The sequence below is a fragment of the Prionailurus bengalensis genome, chromosome E3 (genome assembly GCF_016509475.1).
Source record: "Prionailurus bengalensis isolate Pbe53 chromosome E3, Fcat_Pben_1.1_paternal_pri, whole genome shotgun sequence".
Classification (NCBI taxonomy): Eukaryota; Metazoa; Chordata; class Mammalia; order Carnivora; family Felidae; genus Prionailurus; species Prionailurus bengalensis.
The window spans coordinates 26,851,800-26,868,832 of record NC_057357.1 but is presented as its reverse complement, the minus strand read 5'-3'; the positions used below and the strand labels follow the sequence as shown (position 1 = coordinate 26,868,832).

The 17,033-nt window shown below is 47.7% G+C and overlaps 1 protein-coding gene across 1 annotated transcript in view; it reads right to left on the bottom strand.

Moving 5' to 3' along the window:
* The window catches only part of SYT17 (synaptotagmin 17), an 83,547-nt gene that overhangs the window by 53,927 nt on the left and 12,587 nt on the right, over positions 1–17,033 (bottom strand). The window contains exon 5 of the mRNA XM_043560428.1: positions 14,218–14,837. Within this exon, the coding sequence (XP_043416363.1) occupies positions 14,218–14,837 (620 nt within the window). The remainder of the gene's footprint in view (positions 1–14,217; positions 14,838–17,033) is intronic.

Here is a 17,033-nt window from a genome sequence, read left to right as displayed (position 1 = left end):
ACTCAGTGTATATTATATGCCAGGTGCTTTGCCTGCCTGATCTTGGTTTATCAAGATGTAATGTAGTGGAGTAGAGTGGCTAACAGCACAGCCTCTGGAGCTGGACAGCCTGGGTGCAAATCCCAGTTCTGTGGACTTGGGCATGTTACTTAATGCATGCCTCAGTTTTCCCCATCTATAAAATGGGATGATAACAATAGTTAATACAACAGAAACGCTTAGCACCATGCCTGTCATACAGTGAGTACTATGTCACAGTCAGCTCTCTGTATGTATTATCTGCTCCAAGTCCCCTATGCCGTAAGCACTGCATTATTATCCCTCATTTACAGGTGAGGAGTTGGACTCACGTTCATGCAGCTGGTAAATGGTGAAGCCGGGACATTGACCAGGTCAGTCTAACTCTAAAGCTAATGCTCTTTACACAACAATATTTATTCAGTTCAAAAAACATCTACCAAGTTCTTTCTATGTGCCCCAAATACCAAGAATAAGTAATAGGAGACGCTGATATTATGGAAAGTCTGGCCAAGCCTTTAGCCATACATTGACAGGATGCAGAAGGGAACCTTTCCTTTGGCCTCCTGGGCCCAAAGCTGGGGACAAGACACAGGGACTAAGGAGCCAGCAACAGTGGGTCCCAGCACCTCCCTCTGGGATCTTCAAGAGGCAGAGGAGTACTGCTCGCAGGACTCAAGCCCACCCCCATTCCCTGCCTCTGTAAGCAAAAAAGTTGACACTGGCTGAGTGGGGAAAGCTGAGGGCTGTCCCTGCCCATCCACCCCAAAGCCGAGAGAGATGGCTGCCAAGCAAGTCATGTGCAAAGTGACTCATGCCCCTACAGGAAGGGGACACTGGTGCCTTCTTCTCTAGGGGTGTCTGGTTAGCCAGGGGTCTTGCTCGTCTGTTTGTCACCATCCTGACGAGAGGAAAGGAGAAATGGAGAGAAGCGGCAAGCAGAGAAAGGGAGAGCAGGGAAGATCCTGCATTCGGGGCCCTCGAGGTGGCAAGAGTAAGTGTGGGGACGCAGAAGGTGTCACCCCAGCTCCCAGACCGCCGAGCTCCCTGCTGCCAGTGCTGTATCTTTCCAGCCAGGAGTCTCGCTGGCCACCGCAGGCCTCTCTCTTCATGTCCACAAAGCAGGCTGGAGGAACCCAGGGAATTAAGGGTTCCTGAAGCAGCCCTCAACTTATGACTGCCTTAGGGAGCTGGTGAATAGACGCCCTGGCACCCTCGCCCCTGCACCGAGTGCCTGGGAAAATTGCACCCCATGGTGGTAACCTGCCTGATAACATGTCCTGTACAGGTCTCACTCCCCTACTTCCCTTCTGGTTTTTCTCAGCAGCACCCCCAAATAAAATACTTGCACTCAAATCTTGGTCTCGGGGTCTGCTTCTAGGAAAGCCCAGGCCAGGTCACAGATGACTTTCCCATGGCCAGTGAGCCCCATAGAAGGCAGTGGGATTGGGCCATCTGATCAGGACCCATCTTTGAGAGCTGGTCCTCCAGTGAAGGTAGCCCAACAGCAAAAGGCCAAAGGCTACACTCCCAGGGCCAGGGCAGCCCCCCTCCACTCTGGGAACTTCCAAGAGGTGACATCTGCCTGCTACCAGGGCCAGGTCTTAAACCCCTGACTGCCAAGGTTCTTTGGTGTGTTAGCCAGGGAAACGGCAACAATACCAAAGAAAGAACTGGAACGGTGGCAGCTAAAGAAGAGACATTCACTCTTCCTTCTCCTAAACCACGCTCCCTCCCACTGTGAGGCCGCTGAGTGGCAGTGACAGGCTGGAATGTGGATGTGGTGACAAGCCTTCTTCTACCAGGTGGACAGGGGCAGGACTCAGGGAAGGACAGGCCCCTGAGAATCCTCCCTGGGACTTCTGGAACTTTTAGAAGACAGGATGTCTCCTCCCATGTGTGTGACCTGGCTGGTGGGAGCTTAGCCTGGGGCATCTTGTGGCTGCTTTTGCTTCTGCACAGGAAAGATCTTCCTGGGAGAAAGGTAATGGAGGAAGGCACAGGTGAGGAACATTCCGGCTGAGAAAGATTCTCAGCGCACAACCTACCTCCTAGACCCAGGGGTGCCGGGAGCCCACACTACCACAGACCTTCCTCTCTGCCCAAAGCTAGTTTGAGATGGGTTCTGTAAGCTTTTTTTTCTTTTAATGTTTATTTATTCATTTTGAGAGGGGGACAGGGGGAGCGGGGAGAGAGAGAGAGAGAGAGATTGAGAGAGAGTCAGAGTACTAAGTAGGGTCCGCACTGTCAGTGCAGAGCCTTACGTGGGACTCGATCTCATGAACAAAGACTACATGACCTGAGCCAAAATCAAGAGCTGGATGCTTATTAAAAAAAAAAAAAAAAAGGTGGGGGGCACCTGGGTGGCTCAGTTGGTTAAGCATCTGACTTCACCTGAGTTCATGATCTCACGGTTCATGAGTTCGAGCCCCTCATCCGGCTCTATGCTGACAGCCCAGAGCCTGGAGCCTGCTTTGGATTCTGTCTCCCTCTCTCTCTGCCCCTCCCTGACTCGTGCTCTGTCTCTCAAAAATAAATACACATTTAAAAAAAAAAAAAAAAAAGAGTTGGACGCTTAACCAACTGAACCATCCAGCTGCTCTGGTTCTCTCAGTTTTAACGAAGATTCCTGATGAAAACAGACGTTTTGAGGGCCATCCAAGAAAGTAAATCTCTTTACCTCAGAGTCACGTGATTTTTTTTTTTTTCTATTCCTCAATTTAAAGAAAGGCAGTTCCCACAACGACACCTATCTTGGTCACCAAATCAGACTGTTCTATGCACATTTTCAAAAATCCAATCAGTTTGGTGCTCCCGAGGAAAGCCATGAGCATGCCCCCTGGTCTCTAAAGCCTTTCCTAAACAGGCTCCAAGCAAACGTAGAATTCCTTCTAAGGGGATAACTCCAAAGGTAGAAGGAAGCAAGGTACATATTCATATAAAAATACAGGGGCGCCTGGGTGGCGCAGTCGGTTAAGCGTCCGACTTCAGCCAGGTCACGATCTCACGGTCCGTGAGTTCGAGCCCCGCGTCGGGCTCTGGGCTGATGGCTCAGAGCCTGGAGCCTGTTTCCGATTCTGTGACTCCCTCTCTCTCTGCCCCTCCCCCATTCATGCTCTGTCTCTGTCCCCAAAATAAATAAACGTTGAAAAAAAAAAAAACTAAAAAAAAAATACAGTTATACTTATGAGAGATACAGTCTTATCACATACTCGAGTTACATGGGGGTAGGTCAGTTTACAAAGTCATCGGCCAGGGCTGTCTCCTAAATAGATTATATCATGCGGTCATGGGTGTGGGCTTAGAGTTAGTCTCAGGTTCAATTCCCCATTCCAGCTGTGCAACCATAGGTAAGTTCCTCGAACTCTCTGAGCCTCAGGCTCCTCATCTATGAAATGCAGGTCCCATTACTATCCACCGGGTAGGGTAATGTAAGTATTGCACCCAGCCCAGGGGGCTGGGATGCAGGAGTACCCAGAATACATTTATTGCTAAATGTGGGTCTCTGAATCTTATCTGGCAAAGGCAATATGCACAGACTTCACTTCCTAAGCCACGAGACCCTGAATACTAGGCAACGAAGATCTAAAAGGCGTTCCTTTGGTCAGAGTAAATCTCAGGCTAAAGCAATTTTCAGAAACATAAATATCCAGCATCCCAGTGTGCAAATATCACTTTTGACTAAACACATTTTCTTCTTCTGAGCGCAAATCAAACACTTCTCCTCAGTAGGAAATCTGGCTTTGTAATAAAAGATGCTACACCCCTACACGACTCAGAATTATGCCCCAATAACTTTGAAGAGCACTCTAACCTGAGTCTGCTCCTTCCCAAATGGCTCCATAAAACATAACCCTAATGGCAGTCTGTGTGGGCCACCCGGCTCCTTCAACCATCACAAGAGCCAACCAGTGAGCCATGCTTTAGACCCGTATGCCCGGCTTGGACAGCTGGCCCTTTCCACCTGCCCCCAGCCACCCAGCGCTGCTCAGCAGGAGACCGCATTTAGAATCTCCTAGCACATTCGCCCAACTGCGATTCATCCAAGACTCAGGACCTTGGAATCGGTGAGGCTGAAGTCCGGGAGCCGCCACTGCTTGCGAAAATAAGGGCAGAGCCAGCATGGTGGCAAAATTCCCACTCTGTCAGACAGTCTCGTCTACAGCGCCCCGAAGCCAGAGTTGAACGTATAAGGGTTGGTCCTGGACAATAAAGATCGTGCCTTTATTTTTTAATGTTTTTAAATGTTTATTTTTGAGAGACACAGAGTGTGAGCAGAAGAGCAGCAGAGAGAGAGGGAGACACAGAACCTGAAGCAGGCTCCAGCCTCCAAGCTGTCAGCACAGAGCCCGACGTGGGGCTTGAACCCACAGACGGTGAGATCATGACCTGAGCTCAAGTCAGACGCCCAACTGACTGAGCCACCCAGGTGCCCCAAAGATTGTGCCTTTAAGTTGTCTCTCCAGCTGGCCCCTCGTGCCCCTGCACCTCACACACAGGTTGGGGCCATCACCTCCTATCTACAAGACTGTACGTAGCAAATGACTCCTAAGTGTGCCTCTGCTTTCTTCTCTCTTTGCATCCCAACGCTTTACTATAAAGACGGTTACATACAGAAGAGCTGAAAGACCTATACATTCACCTCCTTTATACTCATCACCTCACTTCTGCAATGCAGCTATTAATATTAATAATTCTACATTAATAATTTAGAGATAGGCTAGACTTGCCTTATTGCGTACCTAACGATCTTTTTGGAAGGCTTTTTATTTTTTTTAATTTTTTTTTTTTAACATTTATTTATTTTTGAGACAGAGAGAGACAGAGCATGAATGGGGGAGGGTCAGAGAGAGGGAGAAACAGAATCCAAAACAGGCTCCAGGCTCTGAGCTGTCAGCACAGAGCCCGACGCAGGGCTCGAACTCCCGGACCGCGAGATCATGACCTGAGCCGAAGTCGGCCGCCTAACCAACTGAGCCACCCAGGCGCCCCTGGAAGGCATTTTATTTATTTATTTATTTTAACGTTTATTTATTTTTGAGACAGAGAGAGACAGAGCATGAACGGGGGAGGGGCAGAGAGAGAGGGAGACACAGAATCGGAAACAGGCTCCAGGCTCTGAGCCATCAGCCCAGAGCCCGACGCGGGGCTCGAACTCACGGACCGCGAGATCGTGACCTGGCTGAAGTCGGACGCTTAACCGACTGCGCCAACCAGGCGCCCCTGGAAGGCATTTTAAAATAAGTTACAGACATTGGTACGCTTCTCCCTGAAACACTTCAGGAGGCAGGTCAGTAGCCAGCGTTCATTGTGTGTTTACGGCTCTTTGGGTTCGTGTGTGTGTGTGTGTGTGTGTGTGTGTACAAATGACACTTATGTACAACCAGATGCCTGAACCTCAAGTGTACCATGTGAGTTGGACAAATGCACACACCTGGGCATCAAAGTCCCATCGGGATGCAGAACCTCACTATTAGTCCAGAAATGTCCCTCTTGCTCCCTTCCGTTCGATCCCCGCCCCTACTGCTAACTTCCCATAACCAGTGTTCTGACTTTTCACCACAGATTAGTTTTGTTGGTTCTCAAACCAGTCATGTAGACGTGCTCTCCTGGGTCTGGCTTCTACTTAGCGTGATGTTGTTCAGAATAATGCTCTCCTTGTCATACTGTTTGTGACACTCCTCTATGCTGTTGTGCGTATTGGTACTTTGTTCCTTCTTATTGCTGAATAATGTTGCATTATATGAATATTCTATAGTTTGTTATCCTTCATCCTGTTGATGGGACACCTGGCCGTGTCCAGTCTGGGGCCTGTGACACGTAAAGCTGCTGAGACTATGTGTGTGCAATTTTTTGTGCAGACATAACATCGTCATCTCTCTTAGATAAATACCTAGGAGTGTCACAGCGAGATCATAGGGGCAGATAAATGTTTAGTTTCACAAAAAACTACCACAACTTCTTCCTAAGGGGTTACACCACCTTATACACTCCCACTGTCTGAGAGTTCTGGTTGCTCCACATCCTTACCAACATTTGGTGTTGTCAGTGTGTGTAGCTTTTAGTAGGTGTGCAGTGGTATTTCGCCATGCAGGTCTCTGATGATTCATGATGTCAAGCACCCTTCCATGTACCTATAGACCATCTGTATGTATCTTTTTTGGTGGAGCGTCTGTTCAAAACTGTTGCCCATTTTAAAATTGGAATTTTTTTTTTGAGTCATTGGAGTTCTTTTTATATTTTGGATATAAGTATCTTGTCTCCCAGTGATTTTTCTCCAGGGCAGCCTGACCAAGTCCCCTCTCCTTCTCAAAACTCTCCAGGGCTTGCCATCACATTTAGGAATAGAATTCAAGCCTTTACCTATACTTTTAGCTCTAAGACTGATGTGAAGTGACCTTTTATACCAATTCAACCTCATCTCTCATGCTCTCCCTCTCACTTACTCTACTCCAGTCATCAACGTGCCAAACCAGCCTCAGGGCCTTTGCACTTCCTCAACTCGCTGTTTGAATGCTCTTCCCCCAGACATCCTCCAGGCTGACCCCCTCACTCCATCTAGCTCACCCATTTAAAGTAGCTTCCCCACCCTCACCACCCAGCCCTCCCTCTCCAGCTCCATAGCCTACCTTGTTTTCTCTCTTGGCATAGACAGTGAAACATGGCATTATTTGCTAACTCACTTATTTGCTACACACCTCCCTCCACTGGAATGTCAACTCCACGAGGGCAGGGACTTGGTTTGGCTTGCTGTGGAGAACCAGTATAACGCTGTGGTTATGGCACTTCACTTTTCAAGTCAAACAGCCTCAGTCCTACAGTCTAATTTAGCCTCGGTCTAAATTAGTTGCACAGACAAATTACTTAACTTCTCTCTGCCCAGTTTTCTCCTTTGTAAAATGGGCCCCTGTTAGGATAAATGAGTTAGCACATATAAATCATTTAGAGCACTGCTGGGCTCACAGGAGACACTGACTTATAGCTACATTAGAAATCCCAGCCCCTGGGGCGCCTGGGTGGCGCAGTCGGTTAAGCGTCCGACTTCAGCCAGGTCACGATCTCGCAGGCCGTGAGTTCGAGCCCCGCGTCGGGCTCTGGGCTGATGGTTCAGAGCCTGGAGCCTGTTTCCAATTCTGTGTCTCCCTCTCTCTCTGCCCCTCCCCCGTTCATGCTCTGTCTCTCTCTGTCCCAAAAATAAATAAACGTTGAAATGTTAAAAAAAAAAAAAAAAAAGAAAAAAGAAAAGAAATCCCAGCCCCTACCACACTGATGGTACAGAGCCTGCTTGGGAAAAATCCCAAGTCTCTCCTTCTCTCTGACTCTCCCCAACTTGTGCTCAACTCGCTCTCTCTCAAAATAAACAAGCTTAAAACAAACAGAAAGAAAGAAAGAAGGAAAGAAAGAAAGAAAGAAAGAGAAATCCCAACCCCTAGAACCTGATCAGCACCTGACAAATGTATATGAACTAAATACATGAATAATTTATATAGGTACAATATTTGTGTTGTGTATTTACTGGGTCAAAATAATTATAATCTCCCCCCAGTTCGAGGGACTTTCACTTCCAAAAAGTACTTTCTCCTGAGAAGAGTTTAGCTCCATACAGACGTGCTGTAAGGGATGGAAGGTCGTAGGTGCTGTGTCTCCACTTGGGCACAACCAAAGCACGACCCACGCGTTACAGGATTCCAGCCACAAGCTGGAGTAAGAACTCTGGTCCCTGTATTTATTTTATTTATTTTCCTTAGAGAGAGAGAGAGAGAGAGAGAGAGAGAGAGAGAGAGAGAGAGAATCTTAAGCAGGCTCCATGCTCAGCGTGGACCCTGATGTGGGGCTCAATCCCACCACCCTGGGATCATGACCTGAGCCGAACTCAAGAGTCAGATGCTCCACCGACTGAGCCGCCCAGGCACCCCAGGAACTCTGGTCCTTCCTAACACTTTGCGAGTTTCTGCTATGTCCATGGGGCACCTCCTCTCCCACCACCTTGCCCACCCTTCCCAAAGCCACGTGATCTTAAGAGAAGATAAGCTGCCTTTATCCTTGGATATTTTTCTGGCTTCAAAAAGGCCTGAAGAAATATGTATACACCCATGTTTGTAGCAAAATTATTCACAATATTATCATACATTAGAGCATTATATATTTAAATTATAATAATATATATCACATAATATATTATAAAATATCACAATATATACTGTAACATATATCTCAATAACCAAAAGGATGGAAACAACCCAAATGTCCACTGACAGATGAATGAATGGACAAACAAAATGGGGTATATACATATAAAGGGATATTATCCAGGGGCGCCTGAGTGGCTCAGTCGGTTAAGCATCCGACTTCGGCTCAGGTCATGATCTTGCAGTTCGTGGGTTCGAGCCCTGGTCAGGCTCTGTGCTGACAGCTCAGAGCCTGAAGCCTGCTTCGGATTCTGTATCTCCCTCTCTTTCTCTCTCTCTCTGCCCCCTCCCCCACTCGCGCTCTGTCTCTCTCTCTCTCTCTCTCTCCTCTCAAAAATAAATACACTTTTAAAAAAATTAAAAAACAAAAAAAGTAAGGGATATTACTCAGCCTTCGAAAGGAAGGGCATTCGGACACCTGCTACAACACAGATGAACCTCGAGGACACTGTGCTGAGTGAAATAAGCTGGTCATGAAAAGACAAACACTGCGTGATTCCACTTACATGGTACCTAGAGTAGTCAGATTCATAGAGACACAAGGAATGGTGATGGCCAGGTGCTGGGGGCTACGGGGCCTGGGGAGCTGTTGTTTAATGGGTGTAAAATTTCAGTTTGGCAAGATGGAAAGAGTTCTGGAGACAGATGGTGGCGATGGTTGTATCATGAATGTACTTAATATGACTGAAATGTACACTTAAAAATGGATGTGTGTTACTGAGATATCACCTCACGCCAGTCAGAGTGGCCAAAATGAACAAATCGGGAGACTATAGATGCTGGCGAGGATGTGGAGAAACGGAAACCCTCTTGCACTGTTGGTGGGAATGCAAATTGGTGCAGCCACTCTGGAAAACAGTGTGGAGGTTCCTCAAAAAATTAAAAATAGACCTACCCCATGACCCAGCAATAGCACTGCTAGGAATTTACCCAAGGGATACAGGAGTGCTGATGCATAGGGGCACTTGTACCCCAATGTTTATAGCAGCACTTTCAACACAGCCAAACTACGGAAAGAGCCTAAATGTCCATCTACTGATGAATGGATAAAGAAATTGTGGTTTATATACACAATGGAGTACTACGTGGCAATGAGAAAGAATGAAATATGGCCCTTTGTAGCAACGTGGATGGAACTGGAGAGTGTTATGCTAAGTGAAATAAGCCATACAGAGAAAGACAGATACCATATGTTTTCACTCTTATGTGGATCCTGAGAAACTTAACAGAAACCCATGGGGGAGGGGAAGGAAAAAAAAAAGAGGTTAGAGTGGGAGAGAGCCAAAGCATAAGAGACTCTTAAAAACTGAGAACAGGGGCGCCTGGGTGGCGCAGTCGGTTAAGCGTCTGACTTCAGCCAGGTCACGATCTCGCGGTCCGGGAGTTCGAGCCCCGCGTCGGGCTCTGGGCTGATGGCTCAGAGCCTGGAGCCTGTTTCCGATTCTGTGTCTCCCTCTCTCTCTGCCCCTCCCCCATTCATGCTCTGTCTCTCTCTGTCCCAAAAATAAATAAACGTTGAAAAAAAAAATAAAAAAAATAAAAAATAAAAAAAATAAAAACTGAGAACAAACTGAGGGTTGATGGGGGGTGGGAGGGAGGGGAGGGTGGGTGATGGGTATTGAGGAGGGCACCTTTTGGGATGAGCACTGGGTGTTGTATGGAAACCAATTTGACAATAAACTTCATATATTGAAAATAAATAAATCAATCAATCAATAAATAAAATTTAAAAAATAAAAGATAAATTAAGTGATTATTATGTGAATAGAAAAAAAATGGATGTGTGTTTTGTCATAATGACTAATAATTTTTTAAAAGAAAGGTTTACACGGATTTCACCTTTAACGGCCAAAGTGTCGATTCACTGTGGACCACTTAGAGCAGAATTTCTCTTAGCAGCAAGAGTGACTTCACACTTATGTGATCACCCCATATGCTTCTTATTTCTCTGTCCCCATTTTCATGATCTCCTAGCCAAGCCTTATCAACAAGCCCCCCAAATTTACAGTAGCTCCATTAGCTACTAGCTTCCTGAATGTCGAGATCAAAGACACAATGTTCAAAGCCACAAAACAGCTGGGACATTCCGCTGTGAGCCAGAGAATGCCTACACGCTGGCCCGACCAGTCACCCGCTCCCATGGGTTCTCCAAGGCACAGAATGTAGAAGTAGACACTGAGATCCTACGCCATAGAGGCAGGCCAGGAACAAGACTGGAGAGTTCTGCCTTCACCTTATTGCACAACCCCATCTTCCCCGCCCATTCAACTGGCCAACAGATGCTTTGGTGAAGGTAGATGTTGGCCTGCAATGAAAATCAGCATTGACATCCAATGGCCTCAGCAACACTGCGTGAGGATTTTGTTTTCTGTCTCCGACACAGGCCTACTTTGCTCAATGTGGATTTTTGTTCAGAACCAGTTTCTCCTTTTCTACATATGGAATGAAAAACAACAGAGTTACCTGGATATCTGCTCCTAACACCCTCTGACCCTGTGTCTCCCTGCTTCCCAACAACTGTTTCCCCTGGAAAAATGCTCCCCACCCTGCGGGGACCAGCCCTGCCCTCACCCTGCCTGCATGGCAGACCCTGCTGTGGTCCTTGAACCTCCATTCTCCCCTTCTTCCATAGTGGGCTTTCTCACGCTGACACTGCACACATTTTGGGCCAGACCATTCTTCATTGTGGGGGCTGTCCTGTGTCCTGCACATGTTTACAGCACCCCTGATCTCCACCTGCCAAACCCAAAATGGTTCCCAGGGCTGCCCAGTGTCCCGAGAGCAAAGCTGTCCCTGGCTCAGAACAACTGTTCTGCAGGAGAGAAGCTTTAAGCAGGCCTGTGGCTGCCCAGCTGCAGATCAGATTTCCCAGGCTTGTCCCAACCGACGTCTGGCAGATACGGGAGTACAAAAGGCTGGCTCCTGGCCTGAGGGAGGAAGGCACTGCAATGCCAACCCACGATCCAGAGTCCCCTCCCCGCCACAGATCAGCTGAGGCCAGGCCTTGTTAACACCATATCTTCGCTGGGCTCTCACCCTTTCCCTAGACTGCTCCCTTCCCTCCCCTGCAGGGTTTTCTCCTACATTCGGGTTTGGGCTAAATGACACTCCCCCTCTCCAGAATATATGTTATCATCTAAACCCCCCACTACCTCAGAATGTGACCTTATTTGGAAACAGGGTTGTTGCAGATGTAATTATTTAAAATGGGAACATAATGGAGTAGGGTGGGCCCCCGGTGTCCTTATATGAAAAGAGAAGACACAGACACACACAGAGAGAAGGTCATGTGATGACGGAGGCAGAGACTGGAGTGACCACCAGAAGCCAGAAAGAGACAAGGAAGGATTCTCCCCCACAGGTTTCAGAGGGAGCGTGGCCTTGATCACGGACTTCTTACATCCAGACTGTGAGACAGTAAATTTCTGTCATTTTAAGCCTCTAATGTGTGACGTTTTGTCACAGCGGCCCTACAAACTAATCCACAGCCAAATCCTTATCTCAAGCTCTGCTTCCAGGGAACCCAACCTCAGACAACTGGCCTGTCTACTCACGGAGGTAAACTGCAACTGAGCCAGCCAGAGACCCCCAGAGTGTGAAGTCCAGAGCTGCCTTGAGTTGGGGGATGGGAGTCTGCTCTTCTCTCTGTCAGTTTCCACGAGACTTTCTTTGAGGGAGAAGGAAGGTGGCGGAGGAGAGGAGGGGAGGGTGGCAGGTGGGAGAAAGAAATTCACTTGGGGGAAACCTTCCTTCCTTCCATCCTTCATTCATTCAACAAATGCCAGGCACTGTTGTAGGTCCAGGGCACAGAGAAGTGAACGAAAGAGACAAAAATCTGTTCTCATGGGGTTTACATACTAGTGCGGGAGGTAGACCATAGAATATATGGTCTGCAAGATGATGGTAAGTGTCGTGGGGAAAAGTAAAAGCAGGGGAGGGGGAGAAGGAGTACCTCGGGGGAGGGGGAGGGGGCTGCCATGGCAGCAGAGGGATGCAGCAGACACTGCCTCCGGTGCCAGCTACAGACGGTCTCAAAGCGCCACTTGGGCACATTATCAGCAGCACACGTGGTCTCTTTCTCTTTTCTGTCCCCGCCCCTGCGTGAGGCTATGGGAGCCCACCTGACCAGTGTGCAGGGGCCAGACGGCAGCCTGAAGAGTCACCACTCACTCCAGAGGTGCCCTCCTTCCCTGGGTCTCCTCAGCCCTCACTCCTGCTTCCTGGGATCACCTCCTAAATTAACTGCCTGCACCCGCGTCCTGGCCTTGGCCTCAGATTTCAGGAGATTCGGAGGCAAGGTGTGTGGATGTCCACATTCTCTGTATGTCTAGGGTGTTCCATAGATGTGCAGAATCAGGCTGGCCACAGAGTTTATTTTGTCCAGTGGGTCTCCCTCTTTCAATGGTTTCCCTAATTTCTCAATGGTTGAAAACCCAATGATATCACATATTGAGGAGGATACACGGAAAGCATCCAATATATCCTGATCGTGTGATGGGAGGAGGATACGGGATCAGAGCAAGCACTGCTAACACCTTGACCACCACCTCCTGGTCCTGATCACCTCAGTGCACACACACTTGCATCCAGCTGCCAGCTCTAGAGTTTTGTTTTTTGGGTTTTGTTTTTTTTTTGTTTTTTTGTGTTTTTTTTTGCACCTGTGGATGTCAAAGGTCTCTTTATTGCCAGGAACAGGCCAGGAATGCCAGGGGAAGAAAGTTCCCATCCCCCAACTGCCCTCATTCAATGGCTGATAGGAGTCAGTGTATAACCCCTCCGGCTGCACCACCCCTCAGGTGGAAAGACTCTTAGGATGTGTCTAATGCTGGCTTCCAGTTTTACAGCTCCAGTCACCCACAGGGGTGGGGGCCTGATAATGCAGACTTTATGTGACCTTCCCACTGCCTCCTGGTATTTCCTCTGGTGTCACCTCCCTAAAAAATGACTTCCTTTGCCTTGGGATTTTCTTCTTCTGGGGAAATACAAACTAAGAGAAGGATAAATCTCTCTTTGTACGGACCGATGGATGGACACACACACACCACACACACACACACACACACACACACACACACACATACACATTAGAGCAACCCCTCCAGTCCCCAAGTTTAAAACCCATACCCCAAATGTGAGGCTGGATCATCAAATCCCTGGCCAGTACGGTTCAGCTCTGAAAAACACCTTGGTGTGTCTGACACAAAATAATTCCGCCTGCATTACACAGAATTGTCACCCTCAGCATGAATGGACCAGACTGGCCTCCAAACGGCTGGGTCTTTTCCTTCCCTCGGACTTCTACCTCATCCTTCCACCCACAGTACGTGCGCTGTTGTCCTCCAGTCCACAGAATGCCCAAGGGAGGGACTCTATCAGCCCACTGGGGACAGAGCCTGGTCCGTGGGTGGTTTCCCAAGCAGCCAATTACATGTCTGTGGGCTGGTGGAGGAAAGAAGCCAATCTCACAATTTGCCTGAAAAATATCCATATATCACCCGTTCTTCGGCCTTCATTTTATTTTTCCCAAATCAATTTCTGAAAGTCAAAATGACTGATCGCTTCATACCCTGGATAATCATTGTCCTTATTAAATACCTCAGCATTGATGACAAAAAAGCTCCCAGGGTGGTAGTGGTTACATGAACCTATACATGTGATAAAATTTCATAGAACACACACACACACACACACACACACACGCAGTGGTGCATGTAAAAATGCGTGAAAATTGAATAAGGTCCGTAGTTTAGTTGACAACGTCAATTTCCTGGTATCGCTAACGCACTCTGGTTGTGTAAGATTTATCACTGGGGTTGCTGGATAAAGAGAACAGAAGGAATCTGTGTTGCATTTGCACCTTCTTGTAAGTCCAAAACTATGTCCACCAAATAAGAAGGTTTCAAAATGCAAAGACACTTTAAATAAAAAAAATTAAAAAAAAAAAAAATCATCTTTTTTTTTTCTTTTTTAAAGTCCCCAGCCAAGAAACAGCACAAAGTCACCCCCTTACCTGAGAACTGGGGATCAGCGCCTTCCACCAGTGCCCGCCTTTCACCAGGTCAACCTCGCACAAAGGCACGGAGACCTTCCCAATGACACAGTGGCGGGAGAACTTATCAAAATCCACCACAGTTAGCAGCAGGGTCCTCCTCTGCGCTTCCAGGAAGGGGATCTCGAAGGTGTAACGCTCCTCAAACACGGGCTTCTGGGTCTTGCGTTTGACCCCCGTCTGCTTAGAGTTCTTCTGGTCTGGCAGGAGACAGATCTTGACATAGGGGTTGGAGTGGGCCATGTCCTGGCGCGAGCCGTCGTGGGAGATGGGGGGCGGCAGGTCCCTGGCCTCGATCACCCTCACCGTCAGATGGTTGTGCAGCAGGTCGTACTGGGTGCTGAAGTGCAGCATGCCCAGCTGGTACTTGGACAAGATCTCTTCGTCTGTCAGAAAGTCCACATCGTCACTGTCGGAGTCGAGGGAGTAGAGCTGGGGCTCGAACTTTCTGAAGTAGTCATCTGGGGTATAGGTCCGTCTGAGCACCGAGGGCTGGATGGGCTCCTTTTTGGCGCTGAGAACGCCAAACTCGATGGGTTTAATATCAATGAGTGGGGAGCTGGGTCGTCTGGATTCAAGACCTAAACAGCCGCCAAAAAAGAACAATTAGCACCACCACATATGGGGCCAAGCCTGGGCTGCTTCTTGAGATTGGCAACATTTCCCAGACTCCTATATTGTTCACTCTGTTTCACAATGCTCTTCCCCATCTGCTCTCCACACCTTGAGATCCTCTTATTTATTCTATGAGAGGCAACAAGACGGCATTATCACCTCCATCACTGCCAGGCACTGTTCTAAACGCCTTGATATATCAAGTCACCTGATGGCCACAAGGTATTAGGGAATGACTAATCTGACAGATAGTAACTCTCCAAAAGGGACACAAGTACTAAGAGGAGAAGCCAGGAGTCAAGCCCAGGCTGTCCGGCCCCAGAGTCTTGACTCTAGCTGGTACCCTATACTGTCTCCACTTTCAGAGAGTGGACTCTGGAGCCAGAGCTTCTGGGACTCAGTTTCCCCATTTGTAAAACGGAGTCAATAATATCACCTACTTCAAAGATTGTGGTGATTCACAGAGCCAATGCATGGAAAGGGCTCGGCATAGAATGTGCACAGGGTACGAGCTCACTCAATGGTAACTGATGCACTTCTGCAAGAACCATGTTTGGACTTCACCGCTTGTGGGGCGCCTCCTCCCTGCCTATCAACCAGCAGAGTTCATTGCTCCCAAGTTCATCATTTGAATCTTTGCTCATCCCTCTATTCTAGCAATAATCACATGGAATTAAAAAAAAAAAAAAACTATTTAATTGAGGCACAACTGACATACAAAAAGCTGTGCATATTTAATGTACACAATTTGGTGAGTTGGGAGGTAGGCAGGCATCCTGAAACCGTCACTACAATCTATGCTATAAACATATACCATCACCTCCCAGTAGTCCCTCCCCCATTTTTCTCTCTGTTCCTAGGAGTTTGACCATTAGATTCCCCATCTACATGCAGTCATACGGCATTTGTTCTTTCATGACATTCTTGTTAATTGCTTGAACACCGGTCTTGCCTGTGAAAATTGTGAGACTCGTGTCTCGTGCATGGTTGGTATTCTGACAGCTGTGTGCTAAATGGAAATAATCCGTGTACAGAGCTGAGCATGAGACCCAGGAACTATCTAGACCAGTGCTATTCAAGAGAAATACAATGGGGACCAGAAATACAAACCACACAGGGAACATAAAATTTTCCAGTAGCCACAATTCTCTTAAAAGTACAAAGAATTGGGTGAAAGGGCACCTGGGTGGCTCAGTTGGTTAAGTGTCCGACTTTGGCTCAGGTCATGATCTCACAGTCCGTGAGTTAGAGCCCCGTGTTGGGCTGTGAGCTGGCAGCTCAGAACCTGGAGCCTACTCCCCCTCCCCCTCTCGCACTCTGTCTCTCTCTCTCTCTCTCAAAAAGTAAATGAACATTGAGAAAAAGATTATATAAAAAAAAGAAACAGGTGAAATTAACTTTAATTTGTTTGACATATAATCAAAATAAAAACATTTTAGTGAGACAGTTTAAAGTCTCTTTCACGTACTGTCTTCAAAATCATGGGTACATAACACATACATCATGTCTCAGTTGGGCTTAACCTCCCATTTAAATGGTCACCAGCAACATGCATTGGACTGCATAGGTCAAGAAGAGCCCTCCCATTTTACAGACGGAAAGACTGAGGCCTAGAGAAGCCTCACATCCCCTCTTTTCCACTCTTTCAAGCCCTCGAACTTTTCTCTGCTTCCTTTTTCTTCCCTATTTACTCCCAGGAAAGATCAGACACCAATATTTCCACCTGAGTGGAATTATTTCATGAATTTTAAGCTTTTTCCCTCTGTTAAGTGAATTGCAGCAGCTGAATGAGACAGCAGAGACACTTTCAGGAGGTGAGAGGAGGCTGGGAGTCTTTGGGCTTTATCCTCCTTTCTCCTCCCCATCCACATCATGCCATTTGGTCAAACACATACTCTGCACATCAGAGTGGACAAACTGGGGGCCTAGAGACCAAATTTGACCCACAGATACATTTTGTTGGAGTTTAAAACAAAGGAAGCTTCATATAGAAACACAGATTGCCAGTTTCTCTTTGGAAAAGTCAGGTAATACGGAGCCCACCATCTCCTTCAGCGAGGGCCAAGTAGCAGCTGCCCCCTTGCAATGGGGCATCAGCTCTCATGGCCACAGTCCCCACCCTGCCCTGGTAACTCTGGAGGCTGAGACAACCCCTTCCCTCA